Below are 10,976 nucleotides of genomic sequence, written 5' to 3' on the forward strand. Positions count from 1 at the left end.
TATTATTATTAAATAAAAAAACTCATGCACTAGATATGTAATTTGATAGGTAAAATAACTCAATTATTTATATAAATTTATATAAAATGAATTAATATTTACTCTAATAGTAATTTGAAAATGTGGTTGAATTAATCAGTATTTGAATATATTACTCAAATAGTATTAAAAAAGAATAAATTAAATATTAAATTTGACATATTTTAATAATATAAGTCTACCAGAATAATAAAATAACTTTTCCAAACTATTGCTCCTTATATCATCTAAAATTATTTTTTTATTGCTGAAAAATGCTTTTCTGGCTTAACCTATATATAATGTCAAATAATCTTTCAATTTTCAAATATGAACAATTTATTGGATGAGATTTAATAATATATGAAAATTTATACAGTATTTTCACAAAAAAGTGGAAGCTACCAAATCAGTAAAAGCATTATTTTCATATGAAATAATAATTTTCTTCTCATAAGCTGAAATAGGGCTCTCACAAACAGATAGATTTTGCACTTGAGAGAGAGAGATGGGCTATAATCTTTTAGCATGGGAAACTAACGTTGATAAATCTAGACAAGGCATGCTAATTTTGCTAACCTTTGTCTTAGAACTTTATTCTCTAAAATGAGGGGACACCATTGGACAACAAATTCTATAATTGGGTTGTTTTTATTATGACATTTTTTCAGTTAATAAAGATCAAAATCTCTTCCATAATTTAACAACCTAAATCTTCCTTATAAAGACCATGAAAACAAGCTAATTATTAATGAACCATAATCAAGAATAAGCATGCCATGCCTGCTAAAGTCACTTATGATGAACAATAATCATCCTTTGCTATCATTTACAGTTCCATCATATATCTCTTGAGTTATATTTGCAATAAATTAAGACTTTGTTTCTCTCAATCATGCCAAGATTTTTTTATATATATAGTACAATACAATAATATTCATTTTAATTTTTTAATTAAAGAGAATTTATCATCTAGTTTCTATATGATGCATGAAAATTTATTAATTATTCTCTTATTTTTTAAAAATATATTAAAATGTTCATGAACTTTAGAAAATATCTTTTAAGTTTTCTATTAGATTCAGTCGTTAAAACATTTTAGTATTTAATCCATGTGATATATAAAAACTCATTAATTAATCTTTCAATTTGTAAAAATATCTATTAATTGGTCCCTCCAGATCTTATACTTTTCTATACTACTTAAAGGCTAATATAAAGGGATGTATTAATTTGCAGACCTTTTAAAAACTCATGAATATCTTATTATATTTTTTTAAAATAGATAAATTAACTAATGAGTTTTTTTTATACTACAAGAATCAAATAATATTTTTTTTTAAATAAAAAAAATAAACAAACATTAATATTTTTTTAAAAAATTTATTTTTACGACATCATCGAGATTGAATATTATTTTCAGGCTTTTGTTAAGTAAAATTTTTTATCTAAATTAGTGGAGATTTGGTTAGGATTTTTTTTCTAAGATATACTTTTACCTTTAGCAATGACCCTTAATGGATCAAGCTTTAGCATTTCATCTCCTTTCAAAATGACCATTTGTTTTTTCAAAAGCAGAAGAGAAGCAAGGAAGCACGTTTGCCTTTTGGTACTAAAAAGAGGCATGGGTTTAGAAACCAACATTGACTTGGGACAATATATTGAATTTGATGATTAATTGAATTGTGGTGAACTCCATTGCTAGCTATCTATATTGATTTTAACCCATTTATCAACAAACACCATGATATTAGCTTCCCCTTTTGGAAGCAATTTTTAGAATCAAATAATCACATATAGAAAATATCTCCATTTTTCTTCCCACTTTAATGTTACATCACTAAAGCTGCCTGCTTTTGCTCCAAAGCACAACAAAGCATTCCAATGTGTCTCATTAGTATTTTCTTGCCGTTTTGATTTCACTCTATATTCTCACTCGTTTTTTAGAAAATTACTTATTTAGTGTATATTATTTGGAGGACAATTGATTTAAAAAACCCAATATTTATGCATATTTACATTTTAATTTAAATATTTTAATTTTAATTTAATTACCTGACTTTTGTATTTTGTGCAATTTTAATCTATATGCAAATTTTTAAATTTGATAGTCCAATTGACATGTCATGTATATTATTATTATTTATATAAATTAATGACTAAATAATTGAAAAAGGTTTAATGTTTATATTATTTTACCGTTAAAATTTTAATTTAATTGGTTCAATATTTATGTAATTTTAGTTAATTTTTAAAAATTAAAATATAAAAGTTTAGATAGAATACCAAACATGATACTTTATTATTTTTTAAATATAAACTAATTTTATATGTGAAAATAACATTAACTCATATTTAACTATAGTTAAATAATACATTTAATTTAAAAATAATAGTAATTTAACTGTTTTTGTATTAATAATGATCAAGATTTTATAATAGATATATTATTTTTAATTATTTTATATATATTATTATTTTCGATTAGATGATATGCAGTAATATATTTAAAATTTTAAATTTTAAATTACATTCAAACATAAATATCAATTTATCTAAAATTTAAATTTTGAATTAAAATATAAAATAATATAAATATTAGGTCTTTTTGTCGATTAACCAATTAAAAAATAATTATAATAATATACGATAATATTGCCAAGTTATATAATTAAATTGCCATATAAATTATTAAATTTATAAATTTATAAATTAGCTAAAATTATATTAAAATATAAAAATTGGATCAAATAAATTAAAACTAAAATATTTAAATTAAAATATAAATACACGCAAATCTTGAAATCTTTTAGTCGGATTGGCATTATTTAAAAAATTTATTAGCGGATTGTTTAATTTAAAAAATATATTAAAATATTATTGAAATTTTTTAAAAATTATTAATTATTTAATTCGTTAATTTTACCAATGTTTATTATTTAATTATTATAATATAAAAAAATACATTAATTGATTTCTAAATATTAAGGATATTATATTATTTTTCTTTAATGTTTAATAATTAAATTTAATGGTTTGACTAATTAATGCATTTTTTAAAAAATTTAAAAATATTCTAATATAATGTTTAAAATCAAGACAATGATTAATAACTTTTTAAATAATATTTTTTTATTTTCCATTCTATTTCTCTAATTATATTATTCTAAATTTTAGACCTTGATTTCTTTTCTTTTGGGTTGTCCAACGCATGCACCTTAATACTAAACTTGTTGAGCACAATCATTCATTTAATATGATTAATTTTGAATAATGATATGATAAAAATTAAGTTGGCTTTTTTTTTTTTTTTTTACCATAACTTTTGTTGGCATTACTACTTTCATAAATATTATTACTCATAACGTAAATTGATTTGATATTATCATTGCTTTTTAAAAAATTATTTAATTTTTTTTTTAATTATTGAGTTGGAATACTTCACACACCAAAAAGTTGAAATCTGAATTACTTAAGCATTATTTCCCATAATTTATTAAATAAAAATGGAATATAATAATTATTGCATGAGAAAATGTGCAGTAAATATTCATAAAAATTTAAATTTTATTTAAATTATAGATACACAGAATATTTAATAATTTTTATTTTTTAATAATATGATTAATTTATTATGTAGTTTATTTATATATTATGGTGAATTATTACTTAAAAAAATAAAAGAAATTTTTAAAATGGATCGGATTTAGTGGCCCATTCTTTATAAGCCCAAAAGTAGAGCGATTAGCTTTAACGTGGAGACATAATCTAGCAGACTGTCTGACGTGGTACATCTTTGAAAATTTTCTCCAATATTATTTAAATTTAGTAAAATAAAATAATTCATTTAATCTCTTAAACTAATATTTTTAAATTTCTATTAAATAAAAAATAATAAAATTTTTAATAAATATCATAATAATCATTTAAATCCGTAAATAAATAATTTTAATATTATATTTTAATAATTTAATTTATTAATAATTTATATTGTTATAAATGAATAGAATAATTAATAAAATATTATTTAAATTATTTTAAAAAAAATTTAAACTTAATAAATAGTAAATTGAAATTTTTTTATATCAACTAAAATCATAAATAATTTTATATATTTTTTATTTTTTTATTGATTAAAGGTCAAATTTTAATATTAATTTTTTTAAAAAAAATTAATGTCTTTATAATTATTATAATATAATATATATAATTAAAATAAAAAAATAAAATAAAATAATATAATAAAAATTTAAATATAACTTTTTATATAGATATGAGATTTAAATAATATTATAAATTAATTTAAAAAATATCTTATAATTTTTTTATTAATTTTGAATGACTTTTAGTAATTGTTATATTTTCATAGTTTTTATAGTTAAAATTTATAAAAGAATATTAATTAGCTTTTTATAAATTAATTTTTCAATATATTTTTATGATTTATATTATTTATTTTATATCATAATATTATCTATAATTATAATAAATTTACATATTCTAATAATATTTATAAATTTTTAAATGAAAGGTTAATATTAAAATTAATATTTAATTAAAAAAATAAAAATATAATTTAAATTTTTTAAAGTGAATTATTTCTTCATACTTTATAATAATTTTAAATTTAAATATTTAAAATTTTATTATATTTTATTTTTATTTATTAACCATATAAATATAAATAAATATTTAAATTTAAAAATTAAATTTATTTATTCAATAAAAATTTAATGACTTTTAAACTATTTTTTAAAAATTTAAATATTCAAAATTTTAACTCGTAAATGAAAAATTAACGGTGTTATTAAGTGGCTATTTTTAATTTAAAAAGTTAAATAAATTATTTTATTTAAATAAAACTTAAATAACTTTTTAATAAAATTTTTGAGGGATTAAAAAGTTAATTTGCCATCATTTTAATTTCTTACTTTCCGATAATCTTAGCCCTTTAAACTGCACTTAAAACAAATCAAGCATACATCACACATAACCGCTACTCCATTCGCCGGTCGCCGGAGCTCCGATTACCGATAAATTCCCCGGTGTCGATAAATCTCCAGGTATTTCCTATTGATGTTTCTCTTTGCTGTTTGCTCAGTTTAATTTCATGCTCTGTTTGTTGACTGAGAAACGGTGGGAAATGAGTACAAATTGAAAAGGAAACCGAGTACCATGTAGTGTAGTATCTTTTAATTCTTCCATGTTCAAGTTCTTGAAGTAAATAACTTGGAAATGTTTGATTTTAGATTACACAGCTAACATAATATTATCTCATCTGCTCTCTCTTCAATCTGCTCATATTTTCTTGGTAGTATTGATCTTATTTGAAGTTAGAATTAGTATTTTGGAGTTTTGAGAACATTTTTAAAACTGGCAGCAGCACGATGATATGATGATCGATTTAAATTAGAATTTGGGTATCCATCATAGATTAGAATGGGTATCATGCAGTGCTTGGAGTTTTCAGATTTTCCATTGTAGTTGAATTGGCTTCTTATATTTGGGTGGGATTTAAAGAAATCAGTTTCCTACCCTAATAATATTTTCAGCATTTTCTTTTCTCTTGGTGCTTGTTCAAACTGACATCAGAATCCTAATATGTATTATTAGTTATTATCAACCTTACAATTTGTGTGGTGATGGTATGAATCAGTCTTCAAAAGATGAACCAAGTCAACCTTATGAGGATGAAATCTTCTTGCCATAGGAATGAAATAATGACTCTTTTTTAACTACATTAAGAGTAATTTGCTGGACCTATCCTGGTCAGCTTATCATTATTTCTGATCTAATAGGAACAGCATTTGAGGTTTGAAGAAGATCTGGGCTTTGGTTGTCAATGGAAGTGAGTTTTGTTGAAGTTTCTATTTAACAGGTACCAGGTAACCAGTTATTAAAAATAAGGGGGAAGAGGGATGAGGGAGGGCAGTAAAATGATTGGCCAGGGTAGTCTGAGATTGCTCAACTTAAACTTCTGGTAAATTTGCCAACCCAGAATATGCAGAGAGAAATTTGGCTTTCATAAGACTTGCTCTGAAGAAAGAGCGTGGGTCAAGTGAAATTATCGCTATAAATGAAGATCATAGATGCATCTATAATGGTAACTCTATCATGCACTCTTCACAATCAATACCATAGATTAGGTGAAAGGCAAATCACTTCATGTAGACATCAAAATACTGTTTTTTAATTTTTACCATTAACTGAACAATCATAGATAATGCTGTAAAGGAACATAATGTTGTTCTGCATGTTGGCCTTGTTTTCCTTACCCTGAAAGCCTCCCTTTGTGGATATGCTTTTTCAATAATTTCTTCACTAATTCAAAACAGGTTTGTAAATCTAAATATTCCACATGAGATAGACCAATGCTGTTCGACTTGATTTATTTAGGAAAAGGTAGCTTTTTCCTTGTAAGTTCTAAATCTGAGATATTGTTGTATAAATTTTGTTTTGTTGATTTAGCACATTGTCCCATCTTGACTGGTCTTTTCCTTTTTAGCAAAGAGCTAGAGTATGTCTGCTCCACAGGATGGGATCTTAGGGCGACCGAAGGCAGAATGGACTCCAACTCGAGATGCTTATCTGGTTGAACTTTTTATTGAGCAACACAACTGTGGAAGAACTGCTTACAATGAATTCAAAAATGAAGTGATCAGATCTGTCACTCATGATTTTAATAAGAAGTTTGGTATGAGTTTGGAGGAAAACCAAATTAAAAACCGTTACAATGTGATGAAGAAAGAATATGGTGTTGTTAAAACTCTGCTTAGTCATACAGGATTTGGTTGGGATGAAACGCGGCAAATGGTTGTGGCTGATGATAAAGTTTGGGATAGCTACATTGCGGTCGGTAAATTACTTTCTAAGTTATATTTGATATGCATTTGTACGAAGCTGACATAATGTTATGTTAGGTACGAAGTGAGGCAAGGCCTTTTCGGCGAAAGAGCTTTCCCCTGTATAAACAGATGTCCATCATATTTGAAGGTAAACAAAATGTCCTTTATTAGTTGTGTTGTTGAATAATCTACCATTTAGTGACATGGCTGATACAGGAGAAAGAGTTGGCGGAAAGTTCCTGGTTCCAAGTGGACTACCGGTTGAAACTGAAGAGGGAAACAGCAATACAGAAACAGTGAGATCATCAGAGCCGGTTAACCTTGCTACACAGGTAGTTGATGGTACCCTTGATTCTGATTCAATAATCCGCATAAATGACATACAACCAAGGAAACGAAAATTTGTTGCTGGTTCGGCATCAGGTCGTAAGAGAAGAGCATGCGATAACGTTGGAGAGACACTAGATAATGCTTTGTATGAGATGTTCTCAGCAGCCACAATGAGAGCTGTGCAAATGAATGCCATGAATGAGAAAACTATGTATCAAAAGTGCCTAGAGGATCTGCAGAAATTGGAAGAGTTGGATGATAATGAGTTCATAAATGGTGTTAATGTTCTTAAAGATGATAAGAATGCAATTGCATTCATGACAATCAAAGGACCTCGACGCTTGATGTGGCTGAGGTCTCTATGGCAAGTCTAGTAACCTTAATTATACAAATTACCCTGTCTCCATATCTTAGGATTTCAACATCGATATATATGCAAGGGCAAGTCTTCTCTGCACTTGGGTGTAAACATCCAGCCAATTCACAAATGCCGTATAAATTATGATAATAATAGGTTTCACTTATAAATACACATTAATAGCTTTTTATTGGTTGGATATATAAACACTCTGATGCCAGTAAAATTTTTTCCTTAGATGTATTAGTTTTGTGTTTTTCTTTGAGCAATGAAATTTAGTATATATTTTTTTAATTGACTAATTTTTTTAAGTATTTAAATGTTAAAAAATATAAAAGAATATTTTGAAAAATATTTTCTATAAACAAATAGAATAGTTTTAGGTCAAAATTTTACATTTGCGCATACTTTGTGAATTTTCAAACCAAACTAAAAAAAATCCATATTGTATGATAGCAAAACTAAAAAGATAATTGATGAAAATTAAACCGAAGATATTTAAGAAAAGTAGAGTTCTTTGTTCACTCTCAGACGTAAACTTCAAATTTTTTTAACAAATCGAGCCCACCAAATCACCCTAAATCTTCAACCCGATATCAAGATTGGAATCAAAACTGAATCAGAATCTAAGGGAAGCAGCTCCAGCAATCCACTTCAATTATCAAAATTGACATTCCAATCCAAAATCCACTGGCACTCGACCAGGATCAATTGGGCAGGTCTTCTTTTAAATTCAAATCTGTATATTCTGTAAATAATTACATTGAACATTCAATTTTCCATGTCATGCAAGTAAATAATAATATTTTTTAGTAGATGGATCGAGATTTGAGAGTTTGAAACTAGGCCAAATCAAGTTAGCCAATAATAATGATTTTTTTTTAAACAGCAATAATAATAAATTTTATTCATAGGAAATTATGAATTTTTCCTAGTTTTTATGAGCCCAAGCTTTAAAATACAACACATGAATTTGGGCCTGAAACAGTATACCGTAATGAACTCTTAGCCCTGCAATTAGGACATGTTAGAACACGTCAATGGTTCTCTTGAATTGTTTCCAATAAGACAAGTTTCATGCAGCATTTGATATTTTCACATGTCAAATAATTTCTAGACCTTTACAAGAATATGAATATTTGGTGCTTTCAGATCCAATTGAGTTTCATGGAACTATAATTACTATATTGGTGTGTCAAGTTTTTACCAAATAAAAAAGAATTAACCTTTTTTTAATAAAAAGAAGAAAAAAAAAATCTCTCGGCTTGTCCAACATCAAAAAAATATAAGAATATAAAAATAAATATAAGTGGTTAAATTATAATAATAAATTAATAATTAATATTTTAAAAAAATTAAAACCAAATTGATTTAAACTTATTCTTTAAAATATCCGTATGTTACATTTAATTATAAAATACCATTTAACAAAATTTATTGATTTTATTTCAAATTTTATAACCTAAAAAATATTAAATTTAATTTACAACTATTTTTATTTGAAATAAACATAAAGGTGGAATACAATTAATGTGTTATAAAATGGGAGGTACCTTTTTCTTTTTTTCAATATGAAGTTAATTTTTTTAATATAAAATTGAATATCTCAAAATAAATAGATAGAAAAATTCAACTTTAAATTTCACCCACTATCTATATTTTTAAAATAAAAAATACTAATAAGATTATGCCTTAAAATTACCATTATTTAATCAATTTTTCATGAGAATATATAGATTCCATTAAGATATTTTAATTCCTATACTATATGCATAAAGAAGAGGGACAATGTTGTCTATTGGTGTTATTTATTCACCCCTACTGTACTGATAGAGCATATTTTAGTCCATTTTATCATTATGTTCTTGATGTTTATTTACATCTTTTCTGCTTAATTTTGTGGTTTTAATTATGTTTTGCAGATATTAGGTGTAAATAGACAATCTGGAGAAAATGCTCTTAAAACTGCTAAAAAGTGCCATATATGGAAAGTGCCGAAAAAGGAAAGTTTCCAAATAAGGAAAGTTTCCAAATAAGGAAAGTTTTCAGAAAAGGAAAGTTTTCAAATGAGGAAAGTGCAGAAGCAAAAGCAAACAAGGAAAGCTCAGTCAGAAGATTATTTGAAATTCAAATCGCACATCTTTCTTTCCTTGTTCAAAGATGTGCACACACTGCTGCAATCATATCATCTTATTTAGGCAGCAAGATCTCAAAGAGATGCTCTTCCTCTTCTGCGTTCAACATTCGAATTTCAAAAGAGGCTCCACCTAAAAAGGAATGTATGGACAGCATATCTTCCCTTTTGAAGACCAAAATTCGTGCATCCTTCCTATTCAGAAACAATCTGCGCGCTTTCCTCTTCTGAGAGCCATCTGCGCGCCATCTTCCTTTTCTGTAATAACTTGGGCAACAAGTTGAGCATGGGCAGCATCTTGGGCATCCTCTACACTAATTAGGAAGTAAGGTCAGCATCTAAACTTATTTAGGAAGCACAATCTGCGCCTCCTTCCCTTTCGGAGACCAAACCGCGCGCACCAACTGCCTTCCGCACTGCATTTTCGCGCAGCCTTCCTTCTGAAGCCGAAAAGCGCGATTCTTTCCTTTTCAGACACATCTTGGGCAGAAAATACCTCTTGGGCAGTAAGTATGACCTAGGGCAACACTTTTCAACTATAAAAAGCCACTTAAGGAGCCTCTACATGACCCTTACACTCCCCTTGGGAGACACCTACGAAATTCACATATCTTCTTCTACCTTTCTTCTTTTATTTTATTTTTGGTTTTGTTTCAGCCATGAGAGGCTGAAATCTTTTATTCTAGTTGAAGATTAGGTGATACTTTGGTTGTTTTATGGATTGGGAGACTTGATCAAACATTGTTTAACTTTTGGTTGTTCAATATTTATGCAATTTCAAGCTTGATTTCAATATTGCTTTGTTGTTTAGATCTACGTTGATTCTTGATTGCAAAGTAATAATATGTTAGTTTGGATAATTTAAGTCCGTAATTGCTTAGATTATTCTTACATAAGAACACTTGGGATAAAACCCAAGGAAATTGTATGATCTAGCGTTATCTCCATACGTTTGGGTAGCTAGGATTGGATCTCTCTATTTCTTAATGCAATTGACAATTGTTTTGATGCCTAAGGCCCAAGGACGTTCCTTGGCAATTTGTTAATTAGTAATTAATTAGAGGACGTTCCCTAATTGGTTTAATAATAAGGAGAGATAATGGTGGTGAGAAGCGTCTTCCATCTCCATAACTAATCTATTGAATCAACCCAAAGGAAACTAAGTGTCAATGATCAATCCCAACAACTAAAGTGGATCCAATTCTTCAACTAGATCTTTCTTATTATTTATTTCTCTTTATTTTTATTATTTGCCTTATTTTTATTGCTTTCAGTTTTAGATTAATTAAAT

General features: G+C 26.3%; 1 protein-coding gene across 3 annotated transcripts; it reads left to right on the forward strand.

The window, feature by feature from the left end:
* The first annotated feature begins 4,959 nt into the window (after nucleotides 1–4,959).
* Nucleotides 4,960–7,581, forward strand: LOC110626306 (uncharacterized protein At2g29880). Of its 3 annotated transcripts, none has more exons than XM_021772128.2 (5): nucleotides 4,967–5,081; nucleotides 6,354–6,434; nucleotides 6,524–6,870; nucleotides 6,939–7,011; nucleotides 7,080–7,581. In XM_021772128.2, exons 3-5 carry the CDS (start codon nucleotides 6,538–6,540, stop codon nucleotides 7,565–7,567), a joined length of 894 nt encoding a protein of 297 aa, XP_021627820.1. In that variant the 5' UTR covers nucleotides 4,967–5,081; nucleotides 6,354–6,434; nucleotides 6,524–6,537; the 3' UTR covers nucleotides 7,568–7,581. The 3 variants fall into 3 exon arrangements, with proteins under 3 accessions (XP_021627819.1, XP_021627820.1, XP_021627821.1); XM_021772129.2 differs by having other exon boundaries at nucleotides 6,354–6,420; XM_021772127.2 differs by lacking the exon at nucleotides 6,354–6,434 and having other exon boundaries at nucleotides 4,960–5,081.
* The last annotated feature ends 3,395 nt before the right edge of the window (nucleotides 7,582–10,976 follow it).

The sequence above is a fragment of the Manihot esculenta genome, chromosome 11 (assembly GCF_001659605.2).
Source record: "Manihot esculenta cultivar AM560-2 chromosome 11, M.esculenta_v8, whole genome shotgun sequence".
NCBI lineage: Eukaryota > Viridiplantae > Streptophyta > Magnoliopsida > Malpighiales > Euphorbiaceae > Manihot > Manihot esculenta.

Bases quoted from the DNA above. Each gene is read 5' to 3' on its own strand.
- LOC110626306 (XM_021772127.2), top strand. From the start codon at position 6,538: ATGTCTGCTCCACAGGATGGGATCTTAGGGCGACCGAAGGCAGAATGG. The intron at 6,871-6,938 runs GTCGGTAAATTA...ATGTTATGTTAG, and splicing joins TTTGGGATAGCTACATTGCG to GTACGAAGTGAGGCAAGGCC. The intron at 7,012-7,079 runs GTAAACAAAATG...TGGCTGATACAG, and splicing joins GATGTCCATCATATTTGAAG to GAGAAAGAGTTGGCGGAAAG.